Here is a 10,667-nt window from a genome sequence, read left to right as displayed (position 1 = left end):
CCGGCCCCGGTACCACCGGGCCCTGCCGAGGGGGTTCTGCCGAGGGGGGCTCACGGCCACGGCAGCCGCCGTCCCCCCCTCCCCGCACGGCCGGTGACTCATCCCGGAGCAGCCGGCCGTGAGCGGAATGGCAACGGCCGCCCTGCCGCCTCCTTCCCTCGCCCCATTAATTTTCCCCCAAGATGCTGCACGGGAGAAAAATAAACACCCTGAGACGGGGGAAAGGAGGAGGGGGGAAACGTGACTTGAAACATCCCCAGCCGGGCGGGAGAAGGGAAACTGAGGCACGGGGCCAGCCGGGATCATTGCCACAAAAAGCGGCAGCTTTAATTAAAGCTGGTAAATCCTGCCGGCAGCTCCGGTGCTTCTGTGTCCCAGCCCCCCAAGGCCCCCGGCACCCCCAGACCCTCCCGAACGCCCATGGGGGACCCACAGGAGGTTATTCCTGCCGGAGACACGGGGCTAGGCACCCACCCTGGGGTGCTGCGGCAGAGCCAGCCCCAAATATTACCCGGGTGCCCCCCAGCCATGAGTTGGACGCAGCCGTCGGGGGGGGGAAAGTGGTTTACTGAAGGCGGCGATGGCCGGAGATGGCCGGAGATGGCCATCGGTGCCCCACGCAGCATGGGGACAGCTGGGGACACCGTGGTGGCATCCAGCAGTCAAGGGAGGACCCAGGGGTCCTGGCACGGGGTGGTTTGAGGGGTTTGAGGGGAGGGGGTGACACGGGGGCTGGGCTCAGTGCGAGGGGACCCTGCTGAGCAGGTTTTCCCGGCACACCTCACGGTAGGCGTTGCGGAGCAGGACGTAGGGGAAGCAGGTCTCCAGCATGTCCACCGTCAGGAAGGACGACTCCGCCACGATCTGCAAGCGGGGTCACACAGCGTCAGCAGCCCCCCCCTACCTCAGTTTCACCCCCGTCGCCGGAGAGGGGAGCCGGACCCCAGCCCCTCCCCAGCAGCGCTGGGTGCTCCCTCCCCAACGGCTCCCGTGCCCCAGCTCCAGATTGAAATATTTGCATTTAAATTGCTTTGCAGCGAGGGCAAGCGCTCCCTGAATATCAATCCCCAGTGGTGGGTGCACGGCCCCCACCCAGTCAGCCCAGCCTCTCCCCGGGGGTGTCGGAGCTGGATCCGGCCCCCCACGTTCAACCGGAGCTGGGCGAGGGCTGAGCACCCAGAGCCTGCTGCGGTCTCGGGGCTGGAGCAGCCTGGGCAGAGCTGGAGCCCGGCGGAGACACGGAGCTGGGATGTGCCCACTCAGGAGCACCCCACGGCCCACCCAGCAGCACCCCGAGGCCTTCCCGTCACTCACCAGCTGCATGAGCAGGGAGATGGAGTCGCGGTTCCTGGCACGCAGCTTGTCCGTCTCCTGGCCCAGCTGCAGGAGGCTGACGGAGGCCAGCTGAGGGACGGATCCTGATCAGCACTGGGGACCGTGCCCACCCCGGGAGGGTGCCCACCCCCGGCCAGGCACAGCTGTGACCCCCGTCCTCTCTCACCAGCAGGAACTCCTTGAGGTGGGTCTCGATGTTCTTGTTGTGGACGGTGAAGAGGGCGGCCGACACGTGGATGATGGCCTTGGCCAGGCAGTGGATGTTGTTGTTGTAGCCTGGGGACGCAGGTAGGTTGGGGACACCGGTAGGTTGGGGACAGAGGTAGGTTGGGGACAGAGGTAGGCTGGGGACAGCACAGGGTCCCCGCTGTGCCCACCTCCCTTGGCTGCGGTTACGGGGCACCAGCCCTGCCAGTCCTGGGGTCCTGCTGTTCCCACCAACCCTCAGCTGCGGTTATGGGGCACCGATGACCTCGGGGGTCCCAGCACACACAAGGTGTGACACAGGGGAACTGTGGGGTCAGGGTTATGGGGACACAGCCAGGACTGGGGACACAGGGACAAAGCTGCCAGGGACACGGCCAAGCCTCACCGTCCACCTCGGTGTTGTAGATGGATGCCGGGTCGGAGGCCAGCAGGGGCAGAGACACGGCCACAAAGACCAGGAGCAGGCAAGCCACCTTGTAGTCCTCCTCCGGGGACGAGCCGTCTGCCAGGGAGGGAGGTGACACTAGACAGGGGTCCAAGAGGGGACCCCGGGGGTCCCAGGGAGGTGACACAGGGTAGGGGAAGGTGAGCGGGGCTGGGGGTCTGTGGCAGGGTCACGGATCTCAGGGACGGCCCCCCGCGGCCCCAGCAGACCCCCACGGTACCCGTCTTGCTGCCAGCGAGGACGTTCACCAGCGCGGGGTCGACCTCACAGGGGATCCCCGCGGCCGAGGCCAGCTCAAAGATGCTCAGGGTGACCTGGGGGAACGGGGATGCGCAGGCTCAGGGCTGGGGACGCGGGGTGCAGTCGGGGACCGTGCAATGCCACGCAACGCCACACGGTGCCATGCAATGCCACGCAGCGCCCCGTCGCACCGTGCAGTGCAGCGGGTACAGGGCAGCAGCAACCAGCCCTGCCTGGGGACAGCTGTCCCAAGCACTGGGGGTGCCACCCTGTCCCTGTCCCCCTCCGTGCCCACCTGGATGTCGGTGTCGGGGGTGACAACATCCGTCAGACACTCGATGGGGCCCATCAGGAAGGGGCAGTGGTGGGAGAAGACCTGCAGAGAGAAGGAGCTCACGGGGCTCCTGCTGACCCCTTGGGCTGTGGGGCCTGTGGGTGGGGGTCCCATGGGGTGGGGGACCCGTGGGGTGGGGGGCACCCACCTCCCTCAGGCCCTGCTGGGCCATGGCGCGGAAGCTCAGGATCTCCCCGATGATGGTCATGCGCTTCAGGACGTTTTCGGCCGCTGCGGGAGGAGAAGGGTCAGCGGCGACACGTGTGCGCGCGTGTGTGGGTGCACACGTACGTGCGTGCGTGCGCACCCGCGCGTGCCAGCCCCACGCCCCCACTCCGTGTCCCCAGTTCCCCCAAACTCACAGGTCAGCCGGGGCAGCAGAGCTGCCATCTGCTCGGGCTTGCAGGAGCTGGAGCGCAGCTGGACCAGCGTGTCCATGTTCTCGTTGACCAGCTTCTGCAGGGGACGTGAGGCTCGTGGCACCGGGGACACGGCGAGCCCGCAGCCGGCCGGGAGGGACCCGGGCGTCCCGGCCCCTCTGCCTCCCCTCCACGCTGGCCGGAAAGCCCAGGGGACAGGCAGGGGACTGGGATGGTCCCCGGGGTGGCCCTGCCTGCCCTGTCACGCCGTGCTCCAGAACCCGCTCCCAGCCGCCCGACGCCGATCCCTGTCCCCTGATCCTGGTCTTGGTCCCCCAGGCCCGGTCCCAGTCCCCAGCCCTACCTTCAGCTCGGTGACCTGGGAGCCCACGTGCCACATGAGGTTGTCGCTCAGGAACTTCATGCCGTACGGCCCGATGAGCTCGGCCAGCGCCCGCATCTCTGCAGGGAGGGGGACAAGGATGGGGACATGAGCGGGTCGGGGGGGTGATGATCCCCCCCCCCCGCAGCATCCCTGCATCCCTCACCTGAGACGTCGGAGAATTCGGCGGCGCTGAAGGGGGGCTCGCCCTCCCGGGGCACCGTGGTGAAAGCCTGCAGGGCGGGGGCCAAGATGATGGCCCCCGTGCTGGCCTGCCGCAGCAGAGCCTCCAGGTACCTGCGGACACCGAGCTGCTGCCACCGCCGGGCACGGCGACCCACGGCACGGCGACCCACGGCACCGCGGGACCACCTCCCACGAGGGAGGGAGAGTGTCAGTCCCATCGTGGCACCCACCAGTTGGTGTAGATGGTGGTGAGCGTCTGCTCGCCGGCGGCGTCGCGGGGTTGCGTCTGCTGCAGGAGGACGCTGCGGATGATGCGCCCTGTGTCCAAGCCCACGAATTGTCCCAGCGACTGGATGAAGGTCATGTAGGCGTTCAGCCCCACCAGCACCTCCGACGGCCGGGCCACCTCCTGCGTGGCCTGGCTGTAGCCCGCCATGGCCACAATGGCTCTGCGGGGACAGGAAGGGGCCGTCTGGAGAGCCGTGGCCGAGCGTCCCCTCCCCGGCAGCGCCCACAGCCCACCCTGGCCCCGCCATGTCCCACGTCCCCGGTGCGGTCCCTACTTGGTGAAGCGTGTCTCCAGGTGGCTGCTGAGGTACTCGGCCGGCGTCACCGTGTGCTCAAAGACGGTGAAGTTGGGCACGTGGTTGAGGCTCAGGGACAGCTCGGCCAGCGTCAGGTGCAGCTTGTCCATGCTGGGGTGGGGGGAACAGATGCCATTAGCCACACCGCAGCCCCATGGGGACAACCCCACGGTCACGCCGTGCCCTCACGTCACACCATGCTCACACCTGACGTTTGGTGGCCACCGCTCCCCACTAGCCCCCTGCCCACCCTCGCCAGCCCCGGGGTGGCTCTCACTTGGTGGTCAGGGTCCGGTCCTTCCTCTGGCTCTCGGCCCCTGGCTTGTCCCGCTCAGGCTCCCCCTTCTTGGCCGGCTGCTTCAGGGTCTTCTTGTTGCGGGCTTTGCTGACGGTGGAGGCACAGTGCTTGGGCAGCAGCTGCCGGACACGGGCAGCAGGTTACCACAGGCCACGGCACCAAGGACAGCCCAGCTGGGGCCTCCAGGACCAGAGGTCACCATCCCCAAGGCTGAATTGGGGACATGCCCTGCCAGGTCTTCCCCCCGTGGCCTCTGCTGTCCCAAGGCTTTGGAGAACATGGAGGCCACAGAGGTTCTGGAGACCCCGGAGGCTGTGGAGGTCCCAGGGGACAAAGACACCACAGAGATCCTAGAGGCCATGGATACCCCAAAGGCTGTGGAGACCCTGGAAGCCACAAAGGCCATGGAGACCACAGAAACCCCAAAGGCCACAAAGACCCTGGAGGCCACAGAAGCCATGGAGACCCCAAAGGCTACAGAGATCCTGGAGACCATAGAGACCCCAAAGACCCCAGAGATCCTGAAGGTGATGGAGACCTCAAAGGTCATGGAGACCTCAGAGGCCCTGGAGACCCCAAAGGCCACAGATATCCTGAAGCTGATGGAGACCCCAAAGGCCACAGAGACCTTGGAGGCCCTGGAGATGCAACCCTCACCTGCTCGCTGAGGTTGTGCTGCTCGGCGCAGGCATCCATGACACAGGCGCTGGCCTGCCGGGCCATCTCCTCCAGGAACTTGTTGCACAGCCCCAACGCTATGGCCTTCAGGTGGGGATACTGCAGGGAAAAAGCCACGGCACCGTCACGGCAACGCGGCATGCAGGTCACGGCCACGTCTGCGGCGTGCCGCCAGCTGCCTCGAGGCCACGGGGCTGCCATTGTCCCCTACCCACATATGCCTGTCCCAGCCCCTCCATAGCTGGCCGGGCAGCAACCAGCCACAGTGTCCCTGTGTCCCCTGTGTCCCCCCGGGCAGCAGGACCCACCTCCTCCGGGCACATGGGGTGGACGCAGCAGGAGAAGTGGCTGCAGAGCAGAGGGAAGGCGATGCTGTAGCGCAGCATGGAGGGCTCATCCATTGTCGCCACAAACATCTTCTCCATGGGGCGAGGGTAGAAACTGCAGGGGTGGGGGCAGAGGGGCAGAAGAAAGGGGCAGGGAGGGCAGAAGAGAGAGGGGCAGGGAGGGCAGGAGAGGGGATTTGTCTTTCTGGACACGCTGCTCCTGTGCCACATGTGTATTGTCCCTGTCCCCATGTCCACGTGTCACCTAACCTTGCCCAACCTCTCCCATGGGTGACATGTCCCCCACGGCCACCTCCGTCCCTTCCCAAACCTGTCACCCAGCACACGCGGGCACCTTTCTATGCGTGCTGGGGTGCAGGACGTGGCTCGAAGACCCCCAGCCAGGGTGATCCCCCGTGACTGTGGGGAAACTGAGGCAGAGCGGGTGCTCACCACAGGTCAGAGAGGTCGGAGGCCTCGGCCAGCAGCTCCTCCAGGGAGTCGAGCAGTTTGGTGTGGAAGACGATGAGGTTCATGACGCGACCCACGTCGGGATTGGAGCCCAGCGGCAGCGAGGCCTTGGCCACGCTGGTGTAGGCCTGGGGGGACAGTAGGCTCAGGGGCACGGCAGGGCAGGGGAAGAGGACGAGGACAAGGACAGGGATGGGCACAGTAGCAGGGAAGGGGATGGGAACAAGGATGGAGATTGGGATGGGGACAGGGACAAAGGACAGGGACAGCACCTGCAGCCGGAACCAGTCCAGGCGGAGCGGTGTGAAATCAAACTGCTCCTTGTCATCAACTGCGGGGAAGTAGAAACGGGGGGAGACAAAGCCGTGGGGAGGGGCGTGGGGGGAGTATCAGTCTGGGGGTGCTAATCTGGAGGTACTGGCCCTGGGGGTGCCAGTCTGGGGTGGCAGCGCCCACCCCACGGACCCCCAGGAGCTGCCGTCTCCCCATTGCCCCCCAAGCCCATGCCTGGGTGCCCAGCACGGTCCAGGGCTGCTGCAGGGCTCCCGGGGCAGGGGGGACATCGGTCCCCAGGCAGCGCCAGGGACGCGGCGGGGGGGACGCTGACCATACCTTCCTTGACAGAGAGAGCTGAGAGGGAGCTGACAAAGGACGACAGGATGATGGACTCCTCTTCAGGGCACACGGAGAGGTTCTGCGGGGCCGGGGATGGGGACAGGGTCAGGGACAGCCAGGGTAGGGCACAGGTGACAGGGACAACCCCAACAGGGGACAGAGATCAGCCCCTGCCAGTGCCCCGTGGTACCTGGATGACTTCGCTGAGCACCAGGGCGTCGAAGCGGGCCAGGTACTGGACGTGGTATCGCTGCAGCACCCCGACCTGCCGCCGCACCAGGCTCCGCAGCTGCTCCATGAGAAAGAGCAGCTCCGCGACGTGGCTGCCGCCGGAGCCGCCGGTCAGAGCCTGTCCCCGTCAAACCGCCCCAGTGCCAGCCGTGCCCACGGCACCCCGGCGTTGCCCCACGGCAAACCCCACCACGAGACCAGCCTGCCCACAGCTGGGGGTGCCCCCCCGTAGGCACGGATCCCCGCCCCGCGCAGAGCCGGTGCCCGCACGCCGTGCCTACCTGTCAGCAAAGTCCTCAGGCGTCTTGGTCTTGGTGACGTGCTCGGCATGCCGCACCAGCCAGCTCACCTCGTCCCGGCAGAAGGAGAGCGCCATGAAGACGAAGAGAGCCTGGGCAGAGCCGGGGGTTAGAGGGCACCAGGCATGGGGTGCTGCCACCAGGCTCTGCCACCAGGCTGGCACCGATGGCCCTGGGCACCGTCACCGCATGGCACCGGCAGTACCCCACCCACAGACCCCACCCGCACCCATTGCACACCCCCATGCACGTGCAGAGCCGCAGCACCCAGCCCCTCGCACCCAAACCCTGCACCCATGCACCCCCTGCACCCAAAACATGCATCCACACATCTCCTGTACCCCAGACCCTGCACCCACGCACCCCCTGTACCCCAGACCCTGCACCCACGCACCCCCTGTACCCCAAACCCTGCTCACCTTGGGTCCCAGCAGCCCGGGCTGGTCCTCCAGCAGCGCCTCCAGCTCCCGCACAGCCCCGCGCAGGTACGCCCGTCGGCCCCGGTGCAGGGAGGCACTGAAGGGGAGGTCGGGGTGGGGGTCAGGGTGGGGGTCAAGGCCACCCAACCACCCTCCCCAGCCACCCTTCTCACCCACTGGGGACATCGCAGGCACCACGTGGCAAAGGTGGGTGCTGTGGCATGGGACCAGCGTGGACCCAATCGGGGCACCCCCGTCCCCCCCCCGGGGTGCTGGCACCTCCAGGAGCCCCTGGGATCCCTCCAGCTCCCATGGGACCCCCAGGACCGTCCAATCCTTAGGGACACCCTGGGACCTCCCAGCTCCCCAGGACCCCTGGGAACTTCCCCAGCCCCCCCCGGCCCCACTGTCCCCCCGTCAAGTCCCCAACCTGTGAGCCACGGCGTGTTCCTTGCACTCCTTGAGATCAGCCACCCGCTTCCCGTACCTGTGAGAGAGTCACGGCCGGGCAGTGCCAGGCACAGCACCCGGCACAGCACCCAGGAGAACCCCAGGCACCCCACAGAGCCCCTGGCACCCAGCACAACCCCCTGGCACCCAAAACAACCTCCTGGCACCCTGTGAAATCCCCTGGCACCCTGTGAAATCCCCTGGCACCCAGCATAGCCCCTGGCACCCAGCACAATCCCCTGGCACCCAAAACAACCTCCTGGCACCCTGTGAAATCTCCTGGCACCCAGCAGGGCTGCTGGCAGAGCCCCCAGTCCCTGGCACCCACCGCGGCACCCCCCTGGCACCCTCCACGGTCCCGGCGCTGGCACGGCCGTTACCCCTTGAGGCTGCTGAGCAGCTCCTCGGTGACCTTATGGACCTGGAGGGCCTCGTCGCGGAGGAGGGTGATGTAGAGCGAGCCCTGCAGCGCCAGCCGCCACAGCTCCAGGCACTGCGGGGACGAGCCCAGCGCGCCCGGGCACACCAGGAACCCCACTGCGGGCACAGCCGTCAGGCGGGCAAGGGGCTGCCCGCGCTGCCGGCCCCGCAGCAGGCAGGGGGACAGCCCGAAACGGGGAGCCAGGCTGCCCGCGTGTGGGGCTGGGGACCCGCGGGCACCACAAGGACTCACTGAGGATCCAGCGCTCCATCACCTCCAGGGACAGGTACTCACAGGCCATCTGGGGACACAGGCGTCACCGTGTCACTGCCCTCAGCCCTCCTGCAGCCTCCCCCGGGCCCTGTCCTGGTCCCCACGGTGCGGTGGTACTCACGGTGTCAGAGCTGGCAGGGCTGAGCATGGTGCCGGCAGTGCCGAGCAGGCTGAGGAGCTGGTCGCTGCGCCATTGCTCGGCTCCCTGGTTCCTCCGGGCGAAGAGGAAATGGAGGGACAGGAGGGCGCCGGTGACAGCCTGGGGGACAGGGGGACATCACGGGGGGGGCCGTGGGATGGATCGGGGCAGGACGTGGCCCCGCTGGCTGGGGGGACCCCCATCCCACCTTGGTGTGAGGCCCAAATTCCTCCGTCAGCTTCTTGAGGGGGTGGTCGTACTCCAGCACCATCTGTCCCAGGCGGGCGAAGCTGGGGTCACTGCGGGGACAGTGGCACAGGGGTCAGGGACGGTCCTCAGGGCCAGCCCCAAGCGGGGACAGTCCGTGGGGACAGCCCCGGTGGGGACAGCCGACCCACCTGGTGCCGTGGCTCATCTCGTGGGCGCAGTGGTACATGCCGATGAGCAGCCGGCGGTCCTCGATGCGGGCCAGCAGCAGGACGAGGGACACGTAGGTGACAACCAGGTCCAGGTAGCTCTTGGTGAAGTCGTAGTTGATGTGCTGGGGAGGGGACAACCGTGAGCGCGTGGGCACGGCTGTGGCACCCCCAAAGTACCTCCCGGCCACCCCCTGCACCCCACTCACGATGTTGAAGAAGCACTGGCTGGCATCGATGGTGTTCAGCAGCTCGTAGACGTGGTCCTGGAAGGGAGGGGACAGGGACCATGTCACTGCTGTCCCCCCAGGGCTGAAATGCCAGTGCTGTCCCCCAAAACCCTGCTTTGCCCCCCGCCACGTGCCCCAGCTCACCCTGAACTCCAGGACATCCAGGAAGGAGTGGTAGAAGGGTCCCAGCGCCCGGGCGATGTCCCCCTTGTCCTTGTGCACCGGCCCCAGGTGTTGCTGCAAAGGGACAGTGGGGACACCCGGGGTGGGGTGACACAGGGGGAACACCCAGGGAGGGGTGACATGGGGAAGGGGGTGGCAGGATGACCAAGAGAGGGAGATGGAGAGGAAGCCAGGTGGTGGTGACACGAAGTGGGGCGACACGGACCGGGGTGACATGTGGGGGACAATGTGGACACTGGATGGGGGCAGCAAGGGGTGGGGATGGTGAGGACACTGGGGGTGGGGTGACACAGGGTGGGGGGCAGGTTGGGCTGGCATGGGGTGGGGGAGGCAGGGGGTTGGGGACAGAGGGGACACCCCGGTCCCTCACCGTGCTGCTCCGCACGTCCAGGTGAGGAAACTTCTTGTTGATGAACTTGACGGAGGGCTCCATGGCCTTGTCACCGAGGAATGGCGGCCGCGTCTTGGGGTCGGAGCAGGTCTGCAGGGCCCCCCCAGCATCAGATCCCCCCCAAAACCCCTTCCTGGCCTCAGACTCCCCCACCAGACCCCCCTGCCCCAGCGATCCCACCACCCCCTGGTTCTTCACGACCCTCGTTCCAGGCCCAACCCAGGCTCTTCCCCGTTAGATCGGGGGGTGCGCCCCGGTGTCCTGGACCCCAACCCGTCCCCCCCCCCCAGGGGACCCAGCCATCTGGGCCCCACCCCGCACCCACCTTCTTGATGTTGTAGATGCGGACGAGGATGCCCCGTCCCCGGTCGTTGAGGATCGTCAGCTTCTCGGCGAACTTGTTCTGGTAGACGGAGGACAGCGACATGGCGGCGATGTGCTGGGGTGGGGTGGGGGGGGGGGCCACCCCGTGTCCCCCGCGTCCCCCGATCGTCCCTGCGGCCCCAACACCCAACTTCCCCTTCCTGGGTTTCCTGGGCTGGGCCCTGAGCTGGGGCCACCGCCACGTGACACAGCCACCATCCTGTGACACTGCCGTTGCCTGACGCCATGGCTGTGTGACACCACCGATGCCTGATGCCACCATGGCTGTGTGACACCACCACCACGTAGGTCCGGCCGTGGCCATGTCACGCTGGCCGTGGCCCAGTGACACCGTCCACGGCCACCAGCTGTGGCAGGTGACACTGCTGACA

General features: G+C 67.2%; 1 protein-coding gene across 1 annotated transcript; it reads right to left on the bottom strand.

Annotated features, from left to right (window-relative positions):
- Positions 1–549: 549 nt before the first annotated feature.
- Positions 550–10,427, bottom strand: NCKAP1L (NCK associated protein 1 like). Its single transcript, XM_075525366.1, has 31 exons — positions 10,238–10,427; positions 9,892–10,002; positions 9,483–9,575; positions 9,318–9,374; positions 9,091–9,233; positions 8,901–8,991; positions 8,675–8,812; positions 8,533–8,581; positions 8,240–8,396; positions 7,840–7,896; positions 7,410–7,506; positions 6,973–7,082; positions 6,651–6,783; positions 6,458–6,539; positions 6,118–6,176; positions 5,828–5,973; positions 5,357–5,489; positions 5,028–5,147; positions 4,350–4,489; positions 4,052–4,183; positions 3,719–3,937; positions 3,469–3,599; positions 3,285–3,382; positions 2,924–3,017; positions 2,710–2,792; positions 2,523–2,603; positions 2,208–2,301; positions 1,928–2,044; positions 1,502–1,611; positions 1,315–1,404; positions 550–864 (listed from the first exon to the last, which is right to left on the bottom strand). The coding sequence occupies exons 1-31, from the start codon at positions 10,337–10,339 to the stop codon at positions 739–741; spliced, it is 3,393 nt and encodes a 1,130-aa protein (XP_075381481.1). The 5' UTR covers positions 10,340–10,427; the 3' UTR covers positions 550–738.
- Positions 10,428–10,667: the final 240 nt, after the last annotated feature.

The sequence above is a fragment of the Mycteria americana genome, chromosome 26, assembly GCF_035582795.1.
Source record: "Mycteria americana isolate JAX WOST 10 ecotype Jacksonville Zoo and Gardens chromosome 26, USCA_MyAme_1.0, whole genome shotgun sequence".
NCBI classification, from domain to species: domain Eukaryota; kingdom Metazoa; phylum Chordata; class Aves; order Ciconiiformes; family Ciconiidae; genus Mycteria; species Mycteria americana.
Note: the sequence above shows the minus strand (reverse complement) of the source record. Positions and strands in the feature narration are given on the sequence as shown.